This window comes from Oryza brachyantha, chromosome 4 (genome assembly GCF_000231095.2).
Source record: "Oryza brachyantha chromosome 4, ObraRS2, whole genome shotgun sequence".
Lineage (NCBI taxonomy): Eukaryota > Viridiplantae > Streptophyta > Magnoliopsida > Poales > Poaceae > Oryza > Oryza brachyantha.
The window spans coordinates 19,364,852-19,391,205 of NC_023166.2; the positions used below are offsets into that span (position 1 = coordinate 19,364,852).

Below are 26,354 nucleotides of genomic sequence, written 5' to 3' on the forward strand. Positions count from 1 at the left end.
ACGTGGCATATTTTCAAGGCCTATCGTGAAGTGTTTGGGGGAACTCTTGGTATTACCAAACATTTGGTAGATCGTAAAACACATGATTAAGATGAGAGGCACGTTTGGTATTATCATGAGTTCCCTTCAAACACTTCACGTGACATGTTTTTAAGGTTTACCGTGAAGTGTTTGGGGGAACTCTCGGTACCACCAAGCATTCAGTGAGCGACATTTTAGACTATAAGAGATGAAACCTAGTTTGATATCATCGTGAATTCTCTTCAAAAATTCATGTGACACTTTTTCAAAGCCTATATTCCTGTGAGACTTTTTCAGGGCCTAATGTGAAGTGTTGGGGGTAACTCTTGGTGTCACCAAGCATTTAGTAAGTGCATTTCCAACTACACAAGCTATGGATCCTAGTTTGGTATCATGGTGAGTTCCTTTCAAACACTTCACATGGCGTATTTTTGAAGCCTACCGTAAAGTGTATGGGGAACTCTTCTTATAACTAAACATTTATATGTGGCATTTAGGACTATATGATATGGAGCCATATTTTGTATTATCTTGAATCTCCTTAAAGCATTTCAAACGACAGTGATCCAAGTAATGTTGTTAAATGCTTGGAAGAAATTTCGGTGTCCAAGCATTTATACGACAAATAATATAGATTCAATGAGCATGAGAAGATTCAGTTGAAGATGTCCGGTACCATCGTAAGCTTCCTTCGAGCACTTAAAATTACCCTGTTACATGAGTTTTAAAATCTAATATGAATATTGCTGTGCCTGATGGTTCGTTGTGTACATTTACTGGGGCTCTTGGTACTCCATCTGTTTGTTTGTTTTGAAACTAATGACTGACTGATTACTTTGTTTTTGGTGAAAAGTACTGACCTATTACCAGTTGACTATGCACTCGTTACCATTGCCAAAGCTACATTCACGGGTGATTTGACTTGCAATACATGCTAGTCCAATATTCATAAAACAGGTAGAGTATAAACTCAAAGTACATGTTCATTTTCTGTGACATTTGCTACTACATTATCGCTTTTACTATACCACTAGCTAACTAAAAGCATTTATTCTTCTAATTTGACTATGTATATATGCTAAGGGCTTTTTTACCATTCTTAAAAAGTACCTCAAGATAACAAAAATTTTAGTACAAACTTTTTTACCTCAAGTTACAATATACCTTAAGGTACCACATATTTTACACTAAAAGATATGGTACCTTGAGATACTTTTTCAAAAATGGTAAAAAAGCTCATGTGCTAAAGTATAAGTTGATCACTTCATCCAAATAATGTTGCTGGATTTTGTTTTGTTCTATATGTTCTTTGTTACTAGCTTGCTGCTGAGTTGTTTTATGCTCTGGTAAAAAATCAATATATAATTAAGATTTCTGTCAGTGGTTTCAAAAACCGAAAATCAACTTACATTTAGATATGTGGAATGTTCTTTCTGTTGCTTGGAAGAAGCCAGTGGAATCAAGGAGGAACAATCACTTCAAAGCAATCACTGTGCATGAAACACCTCTATATACTAGTGCTCTACTGTTCAGACGATCAGACCCAATTTCACCCATTGAGAAATGTGTATGTCTATATATATATATATATATATATATATATATATATATATATGTCTAGATTCATTGACATTAGACAAGACTAAAAAGTCTTACATTATGATATGAAATAGAGGTAGTAATATAGTTTTCACTAGTAGTATGGATAGTGTGCATGACTAGTATAATGGTATTATGGGAAAGAAAAAAGCTATACCGGTCTAACCATGCACATGAAAGATGGTATGCTTCGTGATTTTTTTTCTTTTTGCTAATAATCCGGTTATTGGGTGATCCTATTTCATATAATGGGCTTAATTCCATGCATGCAGTATGGATGATTTAAATCACCATATAATAAGGAACAATCATGTTGCATGCTCGATCGTTTCCTTCGAGCTCACATAGTCACATAGATCGAAAAAGGGTCCATGCACTGCCGGAGGACATTGGCACCGGTGGCCGGCGTGGCTATATCAGCTGACAACTGCGTCAGGAGAGACGGCAAAGGCAAGCCAGCCGGTGGCATTGGGTAAATTAATATATGTAGATTGAAACCTCTCGTATGTTTGCACACACACAAGAAGTCAGCTAAAATTAATACTTTTTCAAATTATCATGTATTTTTTTACAATAATACCCATATAAATGAGAAGGTAGATTACTAGTGACTTGCTATTAGTGGTATGCCGTAAAAGCACCCTTTTTTAATGGGCTGGAGTACTCCTTTTTTTAATGGAAGTTAATTCACTAATTTTGACCAAGAGTTTATAGAAAATACACAGATATCTAGATCATCAAATTGGTTTTATTAAGTCCACCATAAAATATATCTTGGTAATGCATTTATTTGTTATCAGATATATTGGTATTTTCTATAAATTTGATCAAAATAAGAAAATCTAACTTAAAGATAAAACTAAAACGACTTCTATAATGGATGGAGTATATGTATAGTCTTGTTTATTCTGGCATATTGCACTAGTGTAATATATATCCTCCTATCTGCTAGTATCTAATGAGTGTTTGTACACAGGGAACGAACAATATAAGCAATTGATTTTCCCAGGTTTAAAATTCGAAGAGAGTTTGCATGGTGTACTGATGATAACCAAGTTTTGGATCGAGTTTGAAATGAAGAAATTCCCAAAAGCCAGCCGGGAGTGTTCTCAGCACGGTTGTTTTACCTTGATATAATCGATTGAAATCATCAAACTTTTATTATCTATCACCAAATTTAAATTTTGGACCTACTCAAATTCACCATCTCTCTTTTGAAAAACCGAGACGGTGAATGTAGGTTGGCTCAAAATCCTCACTTCACCATCTCATGTGGTATAGTGGTAAACTGTATATCTCTTGCCTCTTGGGCCTTCACCCGGCAGGCCAGCAGCGATGAAGAGCCCACGAGAGGATGCCCGCCGGACTAGACAACGCCACGTACCGCGGCCCGCCATGCGTGCGGATCGCCGATCGGCCCAACCGCTCGCGACCTTGGTACACGACGGTTCTGTTCTGACCAACTATAAAGTTGCAACACAATATATTAGCATTTTTGCTATTTATCAAACGTTTTATTTTTTGTTTTTCTGTCAAACACGGACACAATGTATAGGGTAGAACGTGTATGGCCTTTTTGACTTGCATACACGCCTTCAAATTATTATCTAACAGTAGTGAATGGATTTAATTGATAGAATTAAAATTTTTAAACATTTGATCACTAGGTGTACCCATATATTAGTACCCACTTACTTTTGTGAGCAATTTTTTTATTTTTGAGAAGGTATCATGAGTTACTACTATTTTCTATGTACCAAATTTTACATAAAAAACAATGGTATCTCATTCTGAAGGATGAGAAAAATGCTCTGCTTTCGTATTATAAGTCTTTTTGTACCTCTGTGTATGATTTGTTAGTATATATGAATCTAGATAAGACTAAATTTATAACATTTCTAGCTAATGTGTTCTCAGTCAGTCCAGTTTGAGTGTCATCCATGGATTCAGAACTTGTTGCCTGTGGTTTACTGTTCAGTCTATACTATCTGCATTAGTTTCTGCGGCTCTAAGAATTGGCAGCGCACGCAGTGATAAACTGGCAAACTCTCTGACGATCGAATTGAGCAACAATAGAAGTAGAGAGGTAGCATAGCATAGCATGCATCATGTGGCAGAGAAGCAATTGCCTAAAGTTAACAAACCTGAAGAACCCAAATTAACCATGGCAACAAGTCCTCTTGTCCACACGCTGCCGCGGTTCGCGCCAACTCGCCATGGCCGCCGCATGGCGCATTGGCGCCTTTTATATATAGAAACCGCACGTACGCTGATCCGGGCTTAGCCCTCCCTCGGCGTGGGATTCCGGCCGTACGTTCGTCCTCCCGCGAGCGTCAGCGATGCCCAACAAGGCCGCCGTTGGTAGCGTCGTCGCCGCCGTCGGCGTCGTCGCCGTGGTGTGCGCGATCGCCGCGGTCACCAGCTCCAAGAAAGGAGGCGACCATGCCGCGCTCTCCGCCAACGTCAGGCTCTCCACCGTGTGCTCCGTGACGCGGTACCCGGGCAGGTGCGAGCAGAGCCTCGGCCCCGTCGTGAACGACACCGCCGACCCGGAGAGCGTCCTCCGCGCCGCGCTGCAGGTGGCGCTCGACGAGGTCGCCAGCGCGTTCAACCGCTCCGAGCAAGTCGCCAAGGACGACGACGGCAAGATCACGAAGAGCGCCATCCAGATGTGCAAGAAGCTCCTCAACGACTCCAGCGAGGATCTCAGGGGCATGGCGGGCCTCAACCCCGAGCAGGTCACGGAGCACATCAACGACCTCCGGACGTGGCTGTCCGGCGTCATGACGTACATCTATACCTGCGCCGACGGCTTCGACAAGCCGGAGCTTAAGGAGGCCATGGACAAGGTGTTGCAGAACTCCACCGAGCTGAGCAGCAACGCACTCGCCATCATCACCCGCCTCGGCGACCTCATGCCGGAGCACCCCTCTAAGTCGAACGGATCCGCCGGTGCGCACCGCCGGCTTCTCGGGTTGCAGGGGGGTGAGATCGCGGTCGAGGGGGAAAGCTTGCGCCGCCTTCTGGCCGTCCACGACAAGGTCCAGGAGCTCGCCGACGTGAAAGACGTCAGCCGCAAGCTCTTGTCGGAGACGCTGGACGAGATCACCGCGCTGTCCCACGACGCGAGCCGCCGCCTTCTTGGCCTCACGTTCAGCGAAGGCAACGATGAGTACACCGATGGCGACAATGACCTCCCCGGCCGTCGGCTGTTGAGTATGTCTACGGACGCCAGCTCCGAGACGCCCGGCGGCGAGCATCGGCAGCTGAAGATGTCTTACTCTGTCCTTGATGGCACCACGAACGCCATATCTGAGGAGCACGCCGCCGGCGAGCATCCGCAGCCGAAAATGTATTACACTATCTTGGATGGGCCAACGAATGCCATCCCGGAGGATCCCACAGCCGCCGGCGAGCATCGGCAGCTGAGCATGATGTTCAACGCTATCTCCAACATGACGAGGAACGCCGACAACGTCAAGCGCCGGCTGCTGAGCATACCGTCGAACGACGGCTCCGAAGCCACAGGGCACGACGGCGGCTCGCGCGCGCTTCTGTCCGCTCAGCTGGAGAACCTCGCCAACATGTCCGACGACATGAACCGGTACCTCCTCGCGGTGGAGATCCCCGACGACCTCGCCGGCAGGCGCACGCTCCTGTCATCGACGCTCAGGGCGCTCAACGAAGTCACGACGGAGGCGAAGGGCCAGCTCGACTCGATCGAGAACGGCACGCTGCCCTCCGACGCCATCCCCGAGCGAACTCTCAGCGAGGAGTTCGAGGAATACAAGGCCACCCCGCACCACAGGCTGCTCACCACGAACGTCGTCGGCACGATCGATGACATCGAACAAGAGCGCCACCAGCGGCCGAAGGCCGGCGAGTTCCCGGAGTGGGTGCCGGCCCACCAGCGGCGGCTCCTGCAGCTCACCGGCATGCAGAAGCCCAACACGGTGGTCGCCAAGGACGGGAGCGGCGACTTCAAGACGATCACCGAGGCCATCAACGCCGCGCCCAAGAAGTCCGCCACCCGCTTCGTCATCTACGTGAAGGCCGGCGAGTACAACGAGTACGTCACCGTCACCAGCGACCTGCCCAACATCTTCATGTACGGCGACGGGCCGACACGCACCCGCGTCATCGGCAACAAGAGCAACAAGGACGGCGTCGCCACCATGGCCTCCCGCACCTTCTGTAAGCATCAATCCATCCATTTTTCCAGCCTTGGTTACTCTACCCATCGTCGGTTTGCATTGACATGAGATGTGGGTGCGGTGCAGCGGCGGAGGGGAGCGGGTTCGTGTGCAAATCGATGGGGTTCGTGAACACGGCGGGGCCGGAGGGGCACCAGGCGGTGGCGCTGCACGTGCAGGGGGACATGTCGGTGTTCTTCAACTGCAAGTTCGAGGGGTACCAGGACACGCTGTACGTGCACGCCAACCGGCAGTTCTTCCGCAACTGCGAGGTGAGCGGCACCATCGACTTCATCTTCGGCAACTCGGCGGCGGTGTTCCAGAACTGCCTCATGACGGTGAGGAAGCCGATGGACAACCAGATGAACATGGTGACGGCGCAGGGGCGCACCGACCCGAACATGCCCACCGGCATCGTGCTCCAGGGCTGCCGCATCGTGCCGGAGCAGGCGCTCTTCCCCGTCCGCCTCCAGATCGCCAGCTACCTCGGCCGCCCGTGGAAGGAGTACTCGAGGACGGTGATCATGGAGAGCGTCATCGGCGACCTCATCAAGCCGGAGGGGTGGTCGGAGTGGATGGGCGACCAGGGCCTCAAGACGCTCTACTACGCCGAGTACGCCAACACCGGCCCCGGCGCCGGCACCAGCAAGAGGGTCGCCTGGCCGGGCTACCGCGTCATCGGCCAGGCCGAGGCCACGCAGTTCACCGCCGGCGTGTTCATCGACGGCTTGACGTGGCTCAAGAACACCGCCACGCCCAACGTCATGGGCTTCATCAAATGATTGCTTTATGTCGTTTCCACACTTAATTTAATTACTTACTCCACTTTCTCTAGTTTGTGAGGTAATTTTAAGGTCCTTAAATAGGTTATTATGTTAACTCGTTGTGTATGGTTTTAATTTAATTTTGTTTGCCTAGTCAATGCATTGAAGCACACTTAGACAAGCGCATGCATGGAGGGGATGTGAAAATTTGTATTTAAGGGGAAATGTATGTGTGAAGGATACGAAGAGAAATATGTATGATGCATTTTGCCAAAGTAATTTTTATCATTAGTCTTAATTTTTTTATGAAAAAATGTAAATATTGTTTATTTTGTTGGCTCTTGTTTTATCACTAAATGATGATTATCCTTTGCTTATATTTTTTTCCTATATTTGCACTAATTTTTTGGGAAAAATTCCTTCTGTGCCCCTCAACACTAACTACATCCCTTCCATACTCCTTAATTTTACTCACTCCTATCTGTACCGCTGAGTTTTAGCTTAATTCCCTTCCATATCTCTACCGTTACATATCCTTCAATTGAAGGGTTAGTTTGCTTGAAATTTTCCATTGTGCCCTTGATGATGGAGTGCCAAAATTTAGTGTTTAGTAGCCTGGTTAAAAATTTAATTGGAAATTCATGAGTGGCCAAATCAAATGGACTAATGAGACTAGATAATTAGTTCCAAAAATTCTTCACCAAACTACTTTACATCTCCATATATATTATCATGATTTTTTATGATCTTTCCATATTTTTTCCAAAATTTTTGAATTCAACCAAATTTCGTTCAAACCTAACCACTAGTAACAACTACCGTGCTTCAGTGGTTTGTCCGAAAACCATGGTAACAGTGGAGGTTATTGGCAGTTTTGGGAACCCTGGTATATATGTTTTGGCCCAACAAAAAATACCTCGAGGTACTGATAACTCGAGCTACCAAATTGTTTCTCATTATTGGATCTAGCTGAGTAGGATGTGTACTGTTAGATCCAACGATCAGAAATGATTTGGTACTACCAGGTACCGATACCTCAATGTACTTTTTGTTAGACTGAAATAAATCTCGGTATATATACTCAGTTCGTCGTAATGGGCCGGCACATAGGATGCGACAATATTATTATCTTTTGAAAAGTAATATTGATGTAGCTTATATATGAAGAGTAAAGTAGACCTGAAACATACTACTCCGCTCCATATCCATGTTTTATGTATGAAAGAAAAGAAGATAATCACTAAAGGATGGTTTTGTATTTGACTTTTTTCTCAAACCGACACAACTTTTTGTGTGCTACACATGTAACAGAATCCCCACTTTAGTTGGAATTATGAGAAACCTAAATAATGCTAGGAAAATTGCAAAACATTCGCAGCTATTACCCTGAACTTTTTGATTCTATAAGATGGTTTATTATAAGAGCAATTTACGGTACTTAAGAAATTGTAAAATTTGGTATATCATGGTTAGTACCTCTTGGTATCTACTCTAGAACTATAAAATTACTCTTATTATAAACATCTGTTTTAATTCACCTGGTTAGAGATTACCTGCTCATGCATTCGAGTGGCCCATTCAAATGACAATCCAAAGAAGCAAAACGTATAAACAATGTTGAGAGCTGTTCCACGTTGGGCTTCAAAGAATTCTAGCAACTCTTCATTTAACTCTTGGATTTGACTTTAAAGCTTCATTTTAGCGCACGGCCAAAATGGACTAACCGTAACTTATCCAAAAATATGTTTTGCTCGCATCAATCACAAACATTAATCTGTTCCAGAGTTAACAAGATCGATTTGATGTGCCCATTTAATTTAAAATCCAAGTATGGCCTTCTGGGGAGCTTGAGAAGAATCAACTCAGCTAGTGCTAGTGAGTATCTTTTAGTTTGTAAATTTTGTAGGCACTGGTTTTCAGAATATGATGTGAATTTGTATTGTTTGGGAGAAGTAACGATTCTAGGAAAAGCTACACTCAGAAGCCCCTAAAAAGGGCTTATATATATCCGCAGTTCCTTGATCGTCATTGGCCGGCATATACGATGTGACAATGCTTCCATTTTTATTTTCAAAAAATCATTGATGTAGCTCACATATAGTAAAGTAGACATAAAACATTCTATTCCCTATCCATTGTATTACGGAACATTGCATATCAATTAGTTTCTTCTTTGGATTTCATTTGAAGCCTTGAAGGTCAATTTCAAGAATGTATAAATAATGTTGGGAGTTGTTTTCACGTTGGGCTTCACAGGATTCTAACAACTCTGTATTTTAGCTCTTGGATTTGACTTTCAGGCCCTAGTCAAATATTAGAACTATCCAGTATTTTTCAATCCTGAATATGCATATCTGTCCATAATAAGTGAATATTATATATTTCATCCCTTGGAAACTATTGGAAACAAACCAATGTATGAAAAACATATTTATATGATAAAAATGTTCAAAGTTAACCAAAATAATTTTTGGGTGCCAATATGAAACTTATGAATCACATAATCCTAAAAGCATTTTTCTCATCCTTAAGGAGGTAGGAGGTACAACCGTTTTTTTTGTAAAATTTGGTAACTCTTAGTACCAAAGGTAACAAATTATACATAGGCCGAGTTCGTTATGGAGAGAATAAGGTAATTTATCCCGCGCGGAAAACGTAGTAATAGATTAGTACGTGATTAATGAATTATTAATTATTAAAAAGATATGAAATAGACTAATATGATTTTTTAAAACAACTTTCCTATAGAAAATTTTTGCAAAAAATACACCGTTTAGCAGTTTGGGAAGCGTGCGCGCGGAAAACGAGAGGAATAAGATACCTTATCTCTTTCGAACGCAGCCATAGAAAACAGTGGTATCTCCTTGTACCTTCTAAAGGATGGTAAAATTAATGTAATCCTAAAGACAAACTAACGTTGTTGCCATAATATATATATACTGCCGGGAAGGCCCCGGAATACCCTTCCAATTTCATTAAGATTGTGGGGGAAACGGGTTTGTTACAACTCAGCTTAGACGACAATAATTTTTCGTGCTAGAAGTTTTTATCCTGCACCTGAAGTATATTAGTACTACTCCTAACTTTCAGTTACATGCATAAAATTAATAGATACAACTTTAAGAAACGCTCTCTCTTAAATTGTCAATCAAAGCTTGGCCACTTCAATTCATTTCTCCTCATATTTCTGAGTTAATTAAATACTACAATTCCTTCGTGCACACCATTTTCCTGGCTTAGTGACTTGAACAAATCCATCATCCAAGGAGGGTGTTCTTAGTGCTTAAACCAATCAAGACATTAATCAATGTTAGAGTAATAATAAAATTAACTAAGTTTATATGTGTTCTCTATCATGCATGTAGTACCATACTCGTGTTTGAAAATGTTTTTACATGATTTTAGTTTTGTAGTTGTTGATATTACGGAGTATATACATAAATATAAAAGAAATAAATAGTGAAAGAACAAGGTTTAGCGCTGTGTTAATAATTTTAACAACTGAAGAAAAAACGCTCTTCAAAATGTAAAACAAAAAAAAAACTGTTCTTCAGGAAATGGATGGTATTCACCTCCTATTTTTGTCACCTCCCCCACTTGTCTTCCGCCCGTTTTCATGGACTAATTAAGCCCAGCTGTGAACTGTTGGATCCGTTTCTTCCTACAAAACCGCGCCACCTCGAGGTCGCCCACGACCAAGAACGCGCCCATTCTCCAGCACCGCAAGCTCAGGACGATCGGTGGTCGCAGTTGCCGCCATTGATCGAGTCGTGCGCGCGCGCGCATGTGCATGCTGTAAGCAGCAAGCAAGAACTCGGGCGGCTAGGTGTACGTCGGCGTCGTGCCGGCGCCGGTGCGGCCTTGTGCCGGCAATGGGGTGCACCAACTCCACGGAGGCGCGGCGGGACATGGTCTGGGCCCACGCCGGACGTCGCGCGACACGGAGCTTCTCGCTGCCCTCCGTCGATCGGCAGCGGCTACGGTGGAAGGCCGCGTCGGTGCTAAGCACGCTCGGCCTCTCCCAGGGCCGCCACTCCGGCGCGTTCAAGTACGCGGCCACGTCGGTGGAGGAGATGATGAAGAGCGATAATGACCACGCCACGGAGGCGGCGGTCCCTGTCCAGGAGGCGGCGGCGGCGGCGGCGGCGAAGCGGGTGGTGAAGCCCCGCACGCCGATGCTGACTCCGCCCAACGAGCCGGAGGTGATCAACGCGTGGGAGCTCATGGCCGGGCTCGAGGACGATCCGCCGACGCCGTGCGCGTCGCATGGCCCTCTGGCCTCGCCGCCGCCGTGGATGCAGGCTGATGCGGACATGCCCATCGCCTTGGAATTTGACCCGGAGATAATTTCCGGCTTCAGGGAGGCTCTCGCCGACACGTCGCCGTCGGAGCCGACGTCTTGCTCGGTTACGGAGGAGGAACAGCCGGCGCAGCGGGAGAAGTGTGCCGAAACCTGCGACACGCCCGTCTCGCCGGCCACCGGCGACATGCAGGAGCTTTCAGGCATCGTCCGCGCCCGCATCAATGCGTTCCAAGAAAAGATAGAGCGGAGGTCGAGCAAGGGCAGTGCCCGTGGCGCGAAGGTGGTGCACCTGCGGCCGCCGGGAGGCGAGAAGAAGGCAGTCGTCTACTTCACCAGCCTCCGCGGCGTGCGCAAGACGTTCGTCGACTGCTGCGCCGTGCGCAGCATCCTGCGCAGCTACGGCGTGCGCGTCGACGAGCGCGACGTCTCCATGCACGCCGTCTTCCGGGCCGAGCTCGCGGAGCTCCTCGGCCCCGGCTTCTTCGCGTGCGCCGCGCTCCCGCGGGTGTTCGTCGACGGGCGCTACCTCGGCGGCGCCGATGACGTCCACGCGTTGCACGAGGCAGGCGAGCTCGCGCGCGCGCTGGAAGGGTGCGAGGCCGCGCCCGTGCGCAAGCTCGGGTACATGGAGGCGTGCGCCGCCTGCGGCGACGTCCGGTTCGTCCCGTGCGAGACGTGCTACGGCAGCTGCAAGGTCTTCGTTGACGACGACGGCTCCGGCGCCGGCGAGTTCCGGCGATGCCCCGATTGCAACGAGAATGGCCTCATCAGATGCCCCGTCTGCTGCTGCTGATGCTTTCTTCTACCGTGTACCGTAGATTAAAATCGGCCATGTTTTAGTCTTTCTGAACTTTGTACAGTGTGAAGAGCATTACAGAGGAAATCTATACGGATTCAAGAAAAAATTGCTTAGTTTCCTATTATTTCTTTCTTTTCTTTTTTGAGCATCATATAGATTGAAGAGAGATTTTCACATGTGAATCAGGAATTTTTCTCATGTTCTAAATGGGGGTCTGAGCTATTTCGAGAAGATTTGCTTCAGTCCAACAAAAAGTACCAAAAAGTATCTCGAGGTACCGATACCTCGCGGTACCAAATCGTATCTGATCGTTAGATCTGCACATCCTACTCCGATACCTCGAGGTACTTTTGGACCGGAACAAATCTCTATTTTGAGACATTGGCAATCCATTTCAGCTCAAACTCCTCTTTATCATGGTTATTCAAAAATAATTTATTTTTAGAGATTTACTCCGGTCCAACAAAAAGTATCTCAAGGTGCCAAATCATTTAGGATGCGCGCTGTTAGATCCAACGATCAGAAATGATTTGGTACCGCGAGGTACCAATATCAATATCTCTAGGTACTTTTTGTTGGATCATAGAATTGCTCTTATTTTTATGTTCCAGCATTCGACGTGGGAAGACCAGAAGTTCTGCTGGTTAAGGCCTAAAAGAAAAGAAAAGGGAACGCAGAATGTTATCGGCATGAATATAAAATGAGAGGTTTCAAAAAAATTATTATAAAATGAGCAGAAACTGTTGAACATGACAGCACGATTGCTTTGTTCAGTTTGAAATATTTTGGAGTGTTCTGCACACACATGTCCTTCTAGGTACAGTTGTTACCGGTTTCACCGTTATTATCATACTACGAACGGCATCATATAAAGTGTCGTTCATCCTGATGTCTTAATTACAGACAATATGTACCGGATGTTTATTTTCACTTAATTATGCCTACCATGAGCAGCCAAATCAGCTGCTGCCTGTGCTGCCTTATGGAGAGCATCAGACAGCATCATAGCTCCTGCAGAGAAGTAGCTGCTAGTCACGATGCCATTCACAACCTTAGCTGCTGTTCTCCCTGTGGCGGTTGCGACGGTCTTGGTCGTCTCGGATACATGGTATGTCTCATCCACTGATCTGATTGCACCAACACCGGCGCTGACCCTGTCGGTTAGGCCAATTCTCTTGCTCAGTTCTGCAGCCTTGGCTGCTGCGGTCGCCGTTACCTGATGGGACTCATCAAAGGCTCTAGCCTTGGCCAGTGCATCCTTGCTGAGTACATATCCCCTTGCTAGCATCGTCTTCACAACATCCTGAGCGATTGTCAAAGCTTCCTGTGGAGTGGAATTGAACTGGCATGTTTGATAGTTCTGTTCAAGTTTCAGCAATTAGGTCAAATGTCAGATAGTGGCATTAGGGAGAGTGGGAACTATGGTAGTGTTCAAATCTCAAGCACGGCAAATTCAGATTAGCATACCCTGTATTCAATTTCCTCCTCTGTATACCAATTTGGTGTGTCCCAGAAATTGTAAGGTTCATTAGGCTGTCCCCAGCGAGCTATGCAAACCGGCTGATCCACAATAGTAGCCCCCTGTAAAGATGAGAAGTGTCATCAAATGAGCAACAGGTAAAATAAACGCTGGACAACCAAGGAGAAACTTGGTGTCGAATAATTAAGAAGAAATTGTGAGCGTGTTGAGAATCAAACACAGCTTGAAACCACATACCATTGACACTGAACTTTCAAGTACATTTCAAATGAACAATAGAGAAAGTTCGTGTTGCAGTCTCAAAGAGTTATCATTAAAAAAATAGTAATCTAAGTAGTTCCAAGAAAGTAAGTGTGCATATGGTAGCTTTCATAATAACTGGATTTAGAATGTATCAAATTGAAAGAGCAAGCTCTGACACCTAAAATCATTCTTAAAACAACGTATAACTAAAAGAGTGAACACATCATGTACGCAATACTGAAAATAAAAGTAGTGTTTTCAGTTTTTTATTTGTTGAGTGATAATAGTTACAAATTTTTCAGGATTTCACCATTGTGAAACCAGAGTTGAACCATGTAGCAAGAACTGAATATGGTGGGCCAGGGCCACAGCCATCATTTGTGTAAATAGATTTAAGATGTATTAGTGTAGAACTCGGATTAAGAAGTAAAGAATTTCTACTTAAGAACTTGATAGCTCAGAAGCCACTATGAATTAATGATAGGAATCAGACATGCATTGAGAAAAAGAAAGTGATCCAGGCCTCTGGGTTGAAATATACTACTCACAGAAAAAAACTTACGCTGAGCAATACTGCAGTTTCCAAGGAATATGGTTCCTTGAATGTCACATAAGCAGTGGAACCATATTCTCCTGATCTGTTGAAAATTGTTAAATTCGTCATAAACTGTATGATTACAAGATCCATACATCCAAATAAAGTATAAAAAATCTATAAGGTAGAATACAACAGGCATGGTACATCCAGTGATAATCTTGGCACGGATATCATAAAGGGTCAATTAAGTATAAGTTCTGAATGGGCAGTAAACAACATAACCTGATAAGATCTATATGCTCAATAGCTCCAGAGAATGAAAAGAACTCATGAAGATCACTTTCAGATGCCCTGCTTGACAGGTTTGTAACTTCAACTGTGTATCCCATTCCACTCATGATTCTGGAGGTCATCAAGAATTAAAAACATATATAAGTATTTCCTTCAGAGCAGATTGCACGCACATTTGGAAATTGTGTAAGCATACCATACTATACTACCATCAAGGATGGAACATGCAGCCTTCAATATACGTTAGGTACTGAGGTTATATAAAAGGAACAGGTACCAGAAATGTTTCTAACTCATTATTTATATGTAAGTAGTTGCTTTTAGAGAAACTTGGACATTTTGTTTAGTTATAACACTGATATATATTCTATATGTCTGTCCTACCAAGATGGTTTAGGTGTAAGGTCACCATCAAAACAAAAATGGTTACATCATTTATGCTGATTTTGATTACAGTTTGAATATTGTTAATGTGTAGCAATGGGAAAAAAAAAGATTGATCCATCAGCCAAACAGCTCAGCTAAAAATTCTTTCTCCCTAATATATTTGTAACTGAAAGAAAGTATAGGGAGATTGCATCAGCAATTCAGTAGTACAATGACAACTAGGCAAATAAAGAACATTGCAAACATGCTACCAACAGAAGGTGGCCTGAAGAAGACTATTGCAGAGAATATACTACCAGCAGAATTTAACATACTGATGTGCAGCAAACTACTCCCAATTAGCAATGATATACTGCACGATTTTAGGCTACTTTTCTTGAGGAATCACTTTACAATTCTTTGAATATACTTAGAGGTCATCAGTGGTTAGTCATAAGGTACAGCCAGGTTGAGATATTGATACGTTAGCAAACATGAACACTGACTCCCAGCAATCGCAGTAAAACTTATCTCAAAACGGGGAAAACCCGAAACACAGTAACTTTGTTGGTTGACTGATCAAATACAGTAACACTGAATGAAGTTAAGACTAGAGAAATTGCTGGTATCTAGTATGAGCAAACAATCTGTCAGTTATGTTCATCCTGCAGCTTCCAGAACAATAGCAACTAAAACTAATCCGTCCTACTACATAATACAAGGAATGAACTGCCGTAATCATTTTGCCAAATTACTTAGCCGTGCATGCTGCTACTACAAAACTGATTAACAATGACATAAAACGTTGTATGAAAAAGCAAGGTCAAACTGACTAACTACACTCAATCAAGAACAAAGTCCTCCCCGCAAAAAGAACAAAAAAATCTTGAAACCTTCCTAATTAAGTCCGACAACTCTGAATCTACTGTTTTTACTACTGATTCTAAACACACAGGTAAAGCTGGACCAAACCCCAGACCAGCGAGTAATCATAGAAAACCCAATAATCCAGTAATGGCAAAAGAACTAACTAAGCAAACGAAGAGGAAACCCTTGCTCCTGGAGAGAAATCATGGCAGAACACGAACCGTCTCACCACAATCAACCAAAATTGGGGCATGAAATCAAAAGAGAAAAAAAACAAAACAGAGGTTGAGGAAATCACCCCCTTCCTTCTCGCTTCCCCTCCCTGCTCCGCAGCAACCACACAGAGGCTAGGTTTGAAGGCCACCCACCGAACGAGCGAGCGAACTGTGGGAGAGAGCGTATCCGAACCCCGAGCCCGTCCAAGCCGCCGGAGGCCGGAGCGGTGGACTTTACTGCGTGGCAGCGTGGGGCAAGACTCTGATCTCCTACCTAACAACCACCACCCCCAATTCTTTTCCCCTCCACCTCTCTCTCCACCCTCCTCACGGTCGCCCCCCGCTTCTCTCTCCGGTTGCTCCAAGGTCGTCTTCTTCCTCTCGCCTCGACCAATCCTTTCGGGGGAGTGGTTCGCTCTGTCGCTCACTGCACATGCGCCATGGCTCGGAGACTTCACCGGGGTTTGTGCCAGATGTCGGTAAGCCCATGGTTGCAGTTCCACGTTGGCTTTAAAAAAATGTCCAAATAAATCCCAAATGGGCCAAATTTTAAATAGGACTTTCTGTTCGGCCCGATTTGTGCATGCTTGGGCCTGGTTCATGCTGCTCAAACAGGCTCCAACTTGCGTTATACTGCTATTTTTTTTTTTCGTCTTTTTGATGAGCATGATCAATAGCTGTAAAGCACGTGTAAAACTCTAATGACCTAACTCATGATAAGCCATCCATTAACAATAGGGAACATTATAAAACCCCCAAAATATTGCCTCTACTTTAACATTATCTCCCAGAAAACTATTCGTTGCAAATACTTATCTCCTAATTCAAAATTCAAAACGAAATCTAATCAATTCAAATTCAAAATGAAATCCAACCAGATTTTAAAAGTCACCCATGTTCAGAGCTGATCGCCGGGTCAATCTACGCGCGGCCGGTGGTGTGACGACGTGACGTATACCGTATTATACGTACGTAGTACGTACATACGTGCCCCATACGTGATTCACGACGAAGGGAAGAGCTAGCGACCGGCCGGCCGGCCAGCGTGCCGCCGCCGCCTGGATCGATCGATCGACGTTGCATTTATAAATTAATCTCTGCATGTGGTTTCTTAATTGCAAGGCATGCGCTTGATGCTTGGCGTAATCATGCCGGTTTCTCCCAGCTCGACCGATCGCCACGAACCGCATGCAGGCTAGATTTTCTATGACCTCGAATTTTTGTGGACGTGCACAGAGAGAATGGTCAACGCACGAATGTACCCGGAACGAAACAGAGAGATTTCTCTCTTATATGTTTTTAAACCTATGTTTGAAACGGAGGGGTACGTATAATGAAAACAGGTGAATTATTAAAAGAATTTTGAACTGGGTCTCTGGGCATCTATTTCCTTAGTACACTCTTACGGGTGTATTTATACGTGCTGATAAAGTGATAAGCTCATTTTGAATGGGAGATCCATTCTAATCAAATAGGATGTTATGTATGTATTGTTTCTTGTGGAGGACCTAATAAAAAAGATAAAATTGGTTTGATATATATAAAATCATGTTTACGTTGTTTCCAATTCAGTTTGTCTTATATATACTGCTAAAATAATAAAACGGGTGTGCTATATAAACTATTTTAACCATCACATAATCAACTAAATTTCCTGTTAATTTTGTTGGTACTCTTTAAAAACATAAAAACAAAACTTAAGGAGCTGATTCTACGGTAGTGGACATCGAATGAGATTGAAACAATATAAAACTTCAACTCTGCAAGTAGCGAGCTAGTACTATCTTGACCTTGTGATTAATTAATTTTGCATTGGCTTTGCGTGTACACGCCGCTCTACGGCTCTGCTTTTTAACTCGGATCATGCATTGCAGAAAGCCAGAAAGGCATTGTCACGGTCACTTTCGCCTTTCGGCAATACGTACGCATGGATGTGTCTCACGCATGTCGATCGATTTTTCTCGACGAAATGGCGTACGACGAGTCGACGACTCAGCTGCAAACGTACGCGCGTACGTACGTAGGTACGTTCGCTTTCCTCGTCAGCTGGCTGTCTGTCGTCAAAAAGGCCATTTCAATCCCATCCTTGTTGTTGCAACATGCCAATGTGTACGTACGATCGATTACGAAACTGCGAGACCATTCAAAACTTTCAATTAAATTCTCCACCGCATAACGAACTGCCATTATGTATACCGTACTACTCAATGATATAAATTTTGGCATGACAGCCAGCGGCAGCTAGCGAAGTTTCTGGGCTTGCTAAGCTGATGTCGATCTCCTGCAGCATCGGTCAATTAATTAAGTGTTTATTTCTTATAATCGAGTTGATTGATTAATTCTCCTGATTAAGCTACATGCATTACATGATTAGCCATGGTTTTTTTTCGGCAGCCTGCAATATGTTCCTGTTGAACCGGCAGTCAACCAGCATGCATGCATAGTTAGTTTAATATAATGCGCGTGTGACGGTGATAAATTTACTGTTACTACTTTTGTTCCTTTAAAAGCGGCGTAGATAAGGTCAAAACTAAGGTTCGGCCAGACGTGCATGCATGCATATAGAGCCAGCGATGCGTACGTTACGTTACGTTTCTTGTTCGTTTCTGGATCAACGACTAGAATACATGCAGCAGCAGTACACCCGTGGATGACGTATATGTGCCAAATATGCAAGCTTGGCATATAATAGGGATACTTTTGATGGGTTAGATTTGCATATATTTATGGTAAATAGATTATAATCACTCCAGAAACGTAATATCGTTTTATATGTCATTTAAATAGGAAGTATATCTTTTTAAAAAGTACAACTATATGCAATATATCACTCTACAAAGATGCATAATCAAATTTGATCTTTATAGGTTATATAAAACAGAACAAATTTAACTCTAACTTGTTTGGTTTTTTTATAAAAAAAGCAAATAGCATATTTGGAAACGAAAAATAATTTACAAATAAAACTTTTATATACTTATACTTAGCGATCAATAAGTGAAGGTTATAAAATAAACTACAATGAAAAATCCAAAATCAACTCCAAATTTAAGGTTAAAAAAATTAAATTTTAGTTTATAAACATAAACGAAGCAAAAAAAAGGGTGATAGATATATGCAGAGTCATATTTATTTTTCACTTGTAACTTATAAGTTAAATCCGATCTTGCATGTTTGTTTAACAATATATCACACATTAATTATCTTATCATTTTTTTGTTTTTTATTTATAATTATTCCGATGATATGCGAAGTTGAAAAGAGTTTCGCCACGTACACATCTCTGTTGGTTTGGTGGCACGTCAACTGAGCATGAATGAATCATGCATGCATGAAGGGTCCACGGCCGGACGTACGCAACTACCGCTAACGGCTGGACGCATTCGGTCACACACAGTGACACAGGATCGTCAATATAACGTACGATCACGAGACTCCTCCACATGAATTTGCACAGTAGTGCAGTAGTGCAACGTATCTGCAGGCTATCTGCTAGATGCATCGATCCAACGATCGTGCATCACCTGCACACGCACAATTAGCATATAAATATGTTCCAAAAGCGAGCACCTGCAGATCTTTGCCAGTTTGGCTTGGTGCAGCTTGCTGCCCCGAGCGGCGAGCGCACACAGGCCATGTCATCGTCGTCGGCGCGTATAATTCGCGTCAAAGAAGCCGCAAACGTGGGCTCGGTGCCGCTTCCCGTTTCCCTGAGCTAGTTTTCTAATGGTTAAATGATGCTATCTTGCAAATGGGGTTTTTTTTACCACCCTTTAAAAATAACTTAAAGTATAAAAAATTTCAGTATAAAATTTTAATACATCAAGTCATTAATTTTTTACAATAAAAAACATGGTATTTCGAGATACCTTTTTAAAAAAGTAAAAAGCTCTTATTATATACATATTATATATATATATAAGTATATCTAAGAATTCAAATAAAATTTATTTTCTAAATTAATCCGTGCTAACAACTTTTTCTGATTTTTTTTTGACAACCAGCAAAATTGCCCCGCTTTTTCATTAAGCCAAAAGTTTTAGGAATACCGAGATACTGGTTTTACATATAGGCTTATAGTACCAAAAAGACATTGAAAAACCAGCCACATCAACACCTTTTCTGATTTTTCATGCCCGCAAAACGCTCCACCCATCTCTCGTTTCGAAGGCTGCCATTGGACCCTTAGGGTACGTATAAATATACTTATTAACTAATTCTCTGCCATCATTAAGTAAATATGATGATACATGGAAACTATTGTTAGGTATAACAATGACATGGCCATTAGCATTTATTACAAAAATTGTTGGACGTGGTTGATAAAAAGAAAAAATAATAAAAAGTATTTAATGTATATATTCGTAGAGCCAACCTTTCTTATTTCTTATTTATGTTCTCTCTTCTCTATATGCTTATATAGTTGGTTTATATTACGTTATTATACTTGTTTTTAAGCAATCATACGTAGCTCTACTTTGACGTACCCTGACTCTCGTAGTATCATGTACGCACGCCCGCGAATTTGCAATGAGTTGAGCTAGCTTAATTAAAGTACGTGCGCGGTCGGGGACAAGCATTAGTCCGCTTGTTGTGCGCTTAGTTTAGTTTCGATTTGGTTTGTGGTTGCTACGAGCCTGCGATTACTTTGCTAAGAGCAAGTTCAATAGTATAGCCAACTATTAACTTCAATTCATCTATAGCTAAGTTACCTATAAAACATTAGTATATGGTCTCATATGTCATACACACATTGTGTCTTAGAGTCCGTGTGCACATTATAGCCTGCTAGTAGCACATTTCTTTTCTCTCTTTTTTATCTCTTTAAAATATGCTTATAGCCTGCTATTATACAGCTGTGATGTTTTGTTGCGAAATGCATGTGTGGACCGATCGAACTGAAAGAGAACTCCAACGGACAACGAGATTGACCTGGTCATTAAGGCCCAGGTGGGATCTTGTGGCCCAAGATGCATGGTGCGCACATGCATGACTGCTTAACTGTCTTGCATGCATGTGCCCAATTCATGTGTCTAAACTAGCTAATTTCCAGGAGCCAAAATGTTCCTTTTAATTTATTTGACTTTTCTTTATTCTGTAACCATGTGAGCTTATTATATATTTCAAGTTGTGTACGTAAGAGGAAACAATAGTAACGCAGTGACAGCGGAGAAATACATGGAAAATATAATAGAAGGATGAAACTAGCATGGTGACCCCAAATATATTATGTGGCTGGTATCGATATGTATATTTTTTTATCATGATATTAATTTAACTTTTAATTTTAATTTTAGAGTTTTATAAATTGTAATTTTATGTGGAGCCTCGTTTTACTTTTCTTTATTTTAGTTTCCAATTTGTATTTATAATTGTATTCAATAACGTACTTGTACATAAAATTTTTTCGTAATATTTATATTTTTTAATTTAAATTTTAGATACTTCAAAATCGTATTTATACACCAATTATTTCTCTTAATTTTATATATTTTTATTAGAATTTTAGATGTTTCCAAATTGCACTGTTAGATGCCCTCTTCACTCAATATTAATTAATGTTTTTATTTTTAATTCGAATTTTTTATTTTTAAAATTGTATTTACACATGGATTTTTTACTTTTATTTATTTTTAATTCTGAAAATGTATTTTTTATTGGATTCTATTTTTGTTTTTAACTAATGTGGGATTTTATAGCTCGTGAGAGTGAATCTGCTGACCATTTTCCTGTTACTTTATATATAAAAGATAATATGATGTTTATATTAGGGGGAAGCCAAGTAAAACCTATGTATCCAAAATTCGGCCAACACTCATGCATGTTTACTCTTGGTGTATGTATACACAAATGGCCCAATCGGATTCTCCGCACTGGAAAGGATCTGAACTCATGTATACATTGAGTAATGGGGTGCCATAACCCAACTAGAAATGTACTATATATGGCTGCATAATTATTTTTGTTGAAAGATGAACGATAAAAGATTATTTTTTTTAGGTATAATAGTATGAACGATGGTATTAACTACCAGAAGGTTAAATCTACTTAATGTAGAAAATACAAGATGATAAACTTCTGTATAAAAATTATCTTAGAAAATATGTCATTTAGTAATTTGGAAACGTGTATATAAATGCCGAGAAAAATATAGAAGAAAAACGCATAGGTATCTTGTAAGGGCTCCTTTATGAGAAATCATTTTTGGCTCGCCGACACGGGTGGGATGGTCCCTCAAATCCTCAGAAATGTATAAACTGCATGACCCATATTTAAGTTCTCTTAGACGTAAATCCTTTTCAAGGTCGACGACCGTCTCCGCTCTACAATTGTGTCGTCTGACGGAAAGGCTCGGCAACAAAAAGAAAAAGGCCGATCTAATATCTATCTACAATTGTGTCGTCTCTCCCATCTTCCCTATACTGTTCGACAACAATAGACTCCCTCTTATTTTTCTGTTTGACACTGTTGACTTTTAATATATATTTAACTCTTCATCTTATTTAAAAAATTTATATAATTATTGACTATTTTGTTATGATTTGATTTATTACTAAAGTAACTTTAAGTATGATTTATAATTTTGTATATTTGAATAAAATTTTTGAATAAAACGAAGGGTCAAACGTAAATCAAAAAGTCAACGGTGTCAAAATAAAAAAAAATAGCTCGATAGGTGAGCATCTTGAGTTTTTTCTTGCAATTAGTGGCATATACTCATATTCGTCCTTCTGGTTAATAACTGAAAGTTAGAAATAAACTATATATAGAAGCACCATAATACAGTTGTCGTATTAATACTGATTGATTGGCGCGATTGAACCACTGTGGTTTTATTTGAGCTAGGTAGCAAGAAGGTGGCAAAGATTTCTACACCTGCTATAATAACATGTGTGGGGAAAAAATGACGTCTATTTTACCGACTTTTACCCATGAGTTTTTCTCATTAATATTGGGTAGTACTATCTCTATTCCAAATTAGCTATGAACATTTTTAGGTGTTTAGTGAATCAAATTAAGATTTGATCAAAATATTAGTTTAGGTATTTTGACATTAATTTTTATTTTGTGATTATATGGTAGACGACATACACGCGAGCACACACCAATACGCATGTAGCACCACACACACCCACAGTTTCAAGTGCTTGACTGGCTGAAGAATCATTAAAATGATGAGAATAATAAGAATTAGTATTTTATATTATGTTAGATTAGAAATACTTATATTTTGGCAGGGGAGATCTATCATCTGTCCGGTGGCATTTATATATTTACCAGGCAGAGATCGACGCAGGATCGTCAGCACAGTGGATTTAAATTTGTTTACAAGTCTGCATGGTCCTAATCACACACGCATAACTAGGGGCTAATTTAGCTGGGGGGCCAGGTACTGGTGCAATCGAGATAATTAGTTGCAGGGTTGTAGTCATGCTCGTACGGTGTATCTTTGATTTCCTGCCCTCCTGTCGCCCCACTTAGATCATATCATTACATGGTCCATGCATCCACACACACACATCTCTGCATCATTCGCAGTACGTACTCGCCTCCAAATATTTCTCCATTGAATTAACCATAAATGATAGCAGAGTACCTACTCGATTAACCTCGAATTCGAATGTTGCTTATGCATATGTATGTGAATAAACCCAGCTTAACTTCAGCTTAAATGGAAGCTAAACTTGTTCGCATATATGTTGAGTTTTAGAACTGTTAATATCATGCGTATGTGGGGTATGTGTCCAAATCGAGCAAAATATGATGTGGGGGCACAAATTAAATCCTCGGCTCTGAACTCCGGTCGAATTTTAGCTAATACAGAAAGAGTCCAAATTCAGCTCGGATAAAACACAGTATAAATACAACAGCACGTCCAAGAGAGGAGCTGCAATTATAATGCCTGCGTGGCCCATCAAGAAAAGAAGTTAAAGAACCGATCGATCTGCTGCTTAATGTCAAGTAGCAAATTAATAAAGCATCCATGCATTAAACAACACGCATTAGCCTTTTCAAAGTACAGGAACATGAAGCTCTCACTAGACTAGCTAGCAGTACACTACTGTCTTCTATAATTAAAAGCACTGATCGATCATGTCTCCAGACATGCATGAATCGATCTGCAAATCGCAAGCCCTCTCACCACCCAAACCAAACTTAATTGGATTTACTACTAGCCAAATCAGTCGTCTCACAATGCAAATTAATCAACTTACAAGAAGGAGGGGCACAAATATATTATATTACTAAGTACTACTAGCAGCTAGCTAGTTATATAGATTACTTGTTCTCTGAAAAAAATATATATGTAGTAGTTCTGTTCAGCAGGAGATCGACCAGTTTGCACAGCTGCAGGCATGCGCCGAGCTCGGTAGATGCTTGGTAATGGTCGGTGGCGATCACATGAGGAGGCTCCTGATGACGGCGGCCTGGTCGCTGGTGACGTCGGGGGAGGCGAGCAGCTGGGCGAGCGTCTCGCTGAGGTTGTCTACCTCCTGGTGCAGGCTCCTGATGTAGCTGCACGTCTCCTGCAAAACCCTCGCCGCCGAGCCCTGATGCATTCATCCAGCATACACATGCCTGTGTGAGATCGATGAGCTCACTATACTTCATCACTCATGTAGTTCTACTTCCTCTACGTGGAAAAGCACTCACCCTGTGGGCGCCATTGCGAGCCTGAGACGACTCCGGGAGCAGGGCCTGAAGCTTGGACAGCAGCTCGGTGATCTGGTCCTCCGAGATCGACGACGACAGCGGCGAGCTCCCGGCTCGCCGTGAGCGAGACCTCCGGCTGCTCGACATGGTTACTTGAAACAACCAATTTTAACCTGCAGTGTAGCTAATATTTGCTAGCTTATTCGTGTACTATAGCTTAGCTGAGCTAGAAGCTCGGTGCGTGTAGCTGATGCTATAGCTAGCTAGATTTGATGCCTGAGATTGGCAGTTGCAGGCGAGCTATATATAATGGGCGCGGTAAGCTTAATTAGCTAGAGACCGCCGCGAGCAACGCAAGAGGGGATGCGCGGAGGCGAAGCTGGAGCGGAGCAAAGCATGGGAGGGGACAGAGAAGAGAGGCGAGGCGAGGCTGAGGTAGCCAAGAAAGCGAGAGTTGTAATTGTGCGACAACGAGGGAGACGTTGTGACTTGTGTGGGCAAATATAATGCATATATGGGGCATGTGTTGTGTGGTGAGGAGAGCTAGCTAAGAGCAGCTAGTGTGAGTGTGAGTGTGAGTGCGTGCTCTTCGATCTTTTTATTTGGTTCGTACTTTCATTTTGGCCGCTGGATTTGTCTGTACTCTGTACTATATGTGTGGTTTTTCTTTCTTTTTTTCCCCTGTGCTGTTCTCTGCATCTGCACGGTCGTGGCCGTTCTCCCCCCTGGATCTGCAGATCGATGTGTTCATGATGGGTGTCACTAAATAGATTAATCAGCGATCACAGTAGCATCTTAATTATAGCATTTCCTGTCAAAGAAAGCACCTTGTGGTGTTATTGGGTAAATAAAACATGGTGATTGACTTTACTACGGCTTGAGTTGAGAACCTATGTTACCCCTCTATTTCTTATGTTCATATTTTGATAGAATTTTAACTTTTAACAATGTTAGTTATTTGTGTGACCAATTTTTTTTTTCATTTTTAGTAATGAATTAGCGAGTAGCGACAAATAAAAAATATGCAGAGGTTGGAACAAAAAAATTCCTTCGTATAAAAGAAAGTGACAGAGAAGTGGAGGTGGTATGGTGCAAGTCAGAGTGATTGAGAACGACATAAAAATTGTGCTTCGGCATTAGTGTTAGTGAATTTACTCATTCAACGTAAAACTAATCTTGCGATCTATACATGATCACCTATAAGCTCATGTGGAATTGAGGTGATCGTGCTGACCGATGGAGCAAGAAAAAGCCATAGAGACGACGCGTTGGTGTTGTAGTTATATACAAGGAGTCGATGCAGTAGAGCAGCCCGACACCGATGGGTGCACGGGCTGAGATGTTGATTGTCATGGATGGTGGTGATTTTCTGGAGTCGTCGCCTCTCCTGATCGAGTTTACCGCACGAGAGGGCGATGGTTGCAGGTTGTACTTGGATCGGATAGGAGGTTTGGATGTTAATTAACAATACTAAAATATAACCTAATAATATAAATAAAGACTATTTTATTAGATAAATTTTTTAAGTCTAACTAAACCACTATTAACAAATACTGTAGCATCGCATTTACTAATCATGAACTAATTAGGCTCAATAGATTCATCTCGTGAAATAATTTAGAGTATGAGTGTGTTTTATTAATAGCCTATATTTAATATTTTTAATTAGTGTTCAAATATTCGATATAATAGGGGAAAAAAAGTTTAGAGGATCAAACAGCCCTAAATCACTAACCTTTAATCGCTATATTTTAGGGGGGTTTAGTGAAAGTGAGGTAAGCGTAAGCGAGAGAGGGAGTTATCATGAGAGGCCTTGTCTACTTCTCGTAGTGACACGGAGTTGAACCGATTTATTCGAGAGTTAATTGAGTAGAGACAAATTAAAAAAAAATCAGATGTTTGAATAAAAAATTCCTTTGTCCAAAAGAAAGTGACAGAGAAGTGGAGGGCAGTACGGTGCAAGGCACAGTGAACGAGAACGACAACAGAATTACGCTTTCACATGCAGGGGCTTAAAAAA

The 26,354-nt window shown here is 42.1% G+C and overlaps 4 protein-coding genes across 5 annotated transcripts; 2 read left to right on the forward strand and 2 right to left on the reverse strand.

Annotated features, from left to right (window-relative positions):
* Positions 1–3,920: 3,920 nt before the first annotated feature.
* Positions 3,921–6,856, forward strand: LOC102706004 (probable pectinesterase/pectinesterase inhibitor 58). The gene is made up of 2 exons (XM_015836279.1): positions 3,921–5,814; positions 5,901–6,856. The coding sequence occupies exons 1-2, from the start codon at positions 3,960–3,962 to the stop codon at positions 6,593–6,595; spliced, it is 2,550 nt and encodes an 849-aa protein (XP_015691765.1). The 5' UTR covers positions 3,921–3,959; the 3' UTR covers positions 6,596–6,856.
* Positions 6,857–10,298: 3,442 nt separating this feature from the next.
* On the forward strand, positions 10,299–11,889 carry LOC102703208 (uncharacterized protein At3g28850-like). Its single transcript, XM_006652834.3, has one exon. The coding sequence runs from the start codon at positions 10,450–10,452 to the stop codon at positions 11,671–11,673; it is 1,224 nt and encodes a 407-aa protein (XP_006652897.2). The 5' UTR covers positions 10,299–10,449; the 3' UTR covers positions 11,674–11,889.
* A 481-nt stretch (positions 11,890–12,370) lies between these two features.
* On the reverse strand, positions 12,371–16,140 carry LOC102703485 (binding partner of ACD11 1). Of its 2 annotated transcripts, XM_006652835.3 has the most exons (5): positions 15,763–16,140; positions 14,223–14,342; positions 13,965–14,040; positions 13,147–13,260; positions 12,371–13,039 (listed from the first exon to the last, which is right to left on the reverse strand). In XM_006652835.3, exons 2-5 carry the CDS (start codon positions 14,336–14,338, stop codon positions 12,611–12,613), a joined length of 735 nt encoding a protein of 244 aa, XP_006652898.1. In that variant the 5' UTR covers positions 14,339–14,342; positions 15,763–16,140; the 3' UTR covers positions 12,371–12,610. The 2 variants fall into 2 exon arrangements, with proteins under 2 accessions (XP_006652898.1, XP_015691327.1); XM_015835841.1 differs by lacking the exon at positions 15,763–16,140 and having other exon boundaries at positions 14,223–14,353.
* A 7,445-nt stretch (positions 16,141–23,585) lies between these two features.
* On the reverse strand, positions 23,586–24,788 carry LOC102703771 (transcription factor ILI1). Its single transcript, XM_006652836.2, has 2 exons — positions 24,335–24,788; positions 23,586–24,231 (listed from the first exon to the last, which is right to left on the reverse strand). Exons 1-2 carry the CDS (start codon positions 24,479–24,481, stop codon positions 24,079–24,081), a joined length of 300 nt encoding a protein of 99 aa, XP_006652899.1. The 5' UTR covers positions 24,482–24,788; the 3' UTR covers positions 23,586–24,078.
* Between the last annotated feature and the right edge of the window lie 1,566 nt (positions 24,789–26,354).

Bases quoted from the DNA above. Each gene is read 5' to 3' on its own strand.
- LOC102703771 (XM_006652836.2), bottom strand. From the start codon at position 24,481: ATGTCGAGCAGCCGGAGGTCTCGCTCACGGCGAGCCGGGAGCTCGCCG. The intron at 24,232-24,334 runs GTGAGTGCTTTT...TGAATGCATCAG, and splicing joins CTCGCAATGGCGCCCACAGG to GGCTCGGCGGCGAGGGTTTT.
- LOC102703485 (XM_015835841.1), bottom strand. From the start codon at position 14,353: ATGACCTCCAGAATCATGAGTGGAATGGGATACACAGTTGAAGTTACA. The intron at 13,261-13,964 runs GTAAGTTTTTTT...TCATCTTTACAG, and splicing joins AAACTGCAGTATTGCTCAGC to GGGGCTACTATTGTGGATCA. The intron at 13,040-13,146 runs GTATGCTAATCT...AAACTTGAACAG, and splicing joins AGGAGGAAATTGAATACAGG to AACTATCAAACATGCCAGTT.
- LOC102703208 (XM_006652834.3), top strand. From the start codon at position 10,450: ATGGGGTGCACCAACTCCACGGAGGCGCGGCGGGACATGGTCTGGGCC.
- LOC102706004 (XM_015836279.1), top strand. From the start codon at position 3,960: ATGCCCAACAAGGCCGCCGTTGGTAGCGTCGTCGCCGCCGTCGGCGTC. The intron at 5,815-5,900 runs GTAAGCATCAAT...GGTGCGGTGCAG, and splicing joins CATGGCCTCCCGCACCTTCT to CGGCGGAGGGGAGCGGGTTC.